The 611-nt window shown below is 36.8% G+C and overlaps 1 protein-coding gene across 1 annotated transcript in view; it reads left to right on the top strand.

Moving 5' to 3' along the window:
• The window catches only part of LOC106872747 (cartilage oligomeric matrix protein), a 130240-nt gene that overhangs the window by 107410 nt on the left and 22219 nt on the right, over positions 1-611 (top strand). The window contains exon 13 of the mRNA XM_014919838.2: positions 301-408. Within this exon, the coding sequence (XP_014775324.1) occupies positions 301-408 (108 nt within the window). The remainder of the gene's footprint in view (positions 1-300; positions 409-611) is intronic.

Below are 611 nucleotides of genomic sequence, written 5' to 3'. Positions count from 1 at the left end.
ATATATATATATATATATATACTGTATATGTATATTCAATGATATTTTCTAATCTATGGTCACGTTTTATCCTTAGTTATTGTAAAACCATTCAAGCAACAAACATAACATATTTTGCTTTATCGGGCATAGTATATCTAGAATTATATCATTCAATGTGTCCTCCTTCTTTTATTAAGATGGGGAGGTGTGATTTGATGGCGATTTAGCGGGCGGGGTAGGGTTTAAGCAGCTCCTTGGTTTGTATATCTTAAGTTGCTTGCTAATTCCTTAAATACGTTTTCATCTTTTTTGTACTAGGACAATTGCCTTCTAACTCCTAACAGTGGCCAGGAGGATGCTGATTCGGATGAAATTGGTGATGCCTGTGATCCTGATTCCGATAACGACGGTATTGTGAACGATCCTGTAAGTACAAAGTGATTTCTAGTCTACAGCTTTTAGAAAACAATTAAGTAAGGAATGCAGCTAGAGAGTAAATTCTCTCGTGTGAAAACAATTGCACTAATTGTGTGTGTGCGTGTGTGTGTGTGTGTGTGTGTGTGTGTGTGTGTGTGTGTGTGCGTGCGTGTGAGCATTATACACCAGTACATGTATATACCTATTCATAC

Source organism: Octopus bimaculoides, chromosome 2, assembly GCF_001194135.2.
Source record: "Octopus bimaculoides isolate UCB-OBI-ISO-001 chromosome 2, ASM119413v2, whole genome shotgun sequence".
Lineage (NCBI taxonomy): Eukaryota > Metazoa > Mollusca > Cephalopoda > Octopoda > Octopodidae > Octopus > Octopus bimaculoides.
Note: the sequence above shows the minus strand (reverse complement) of the source record. Positions and strands in the feature narration are given on the sequence as shown.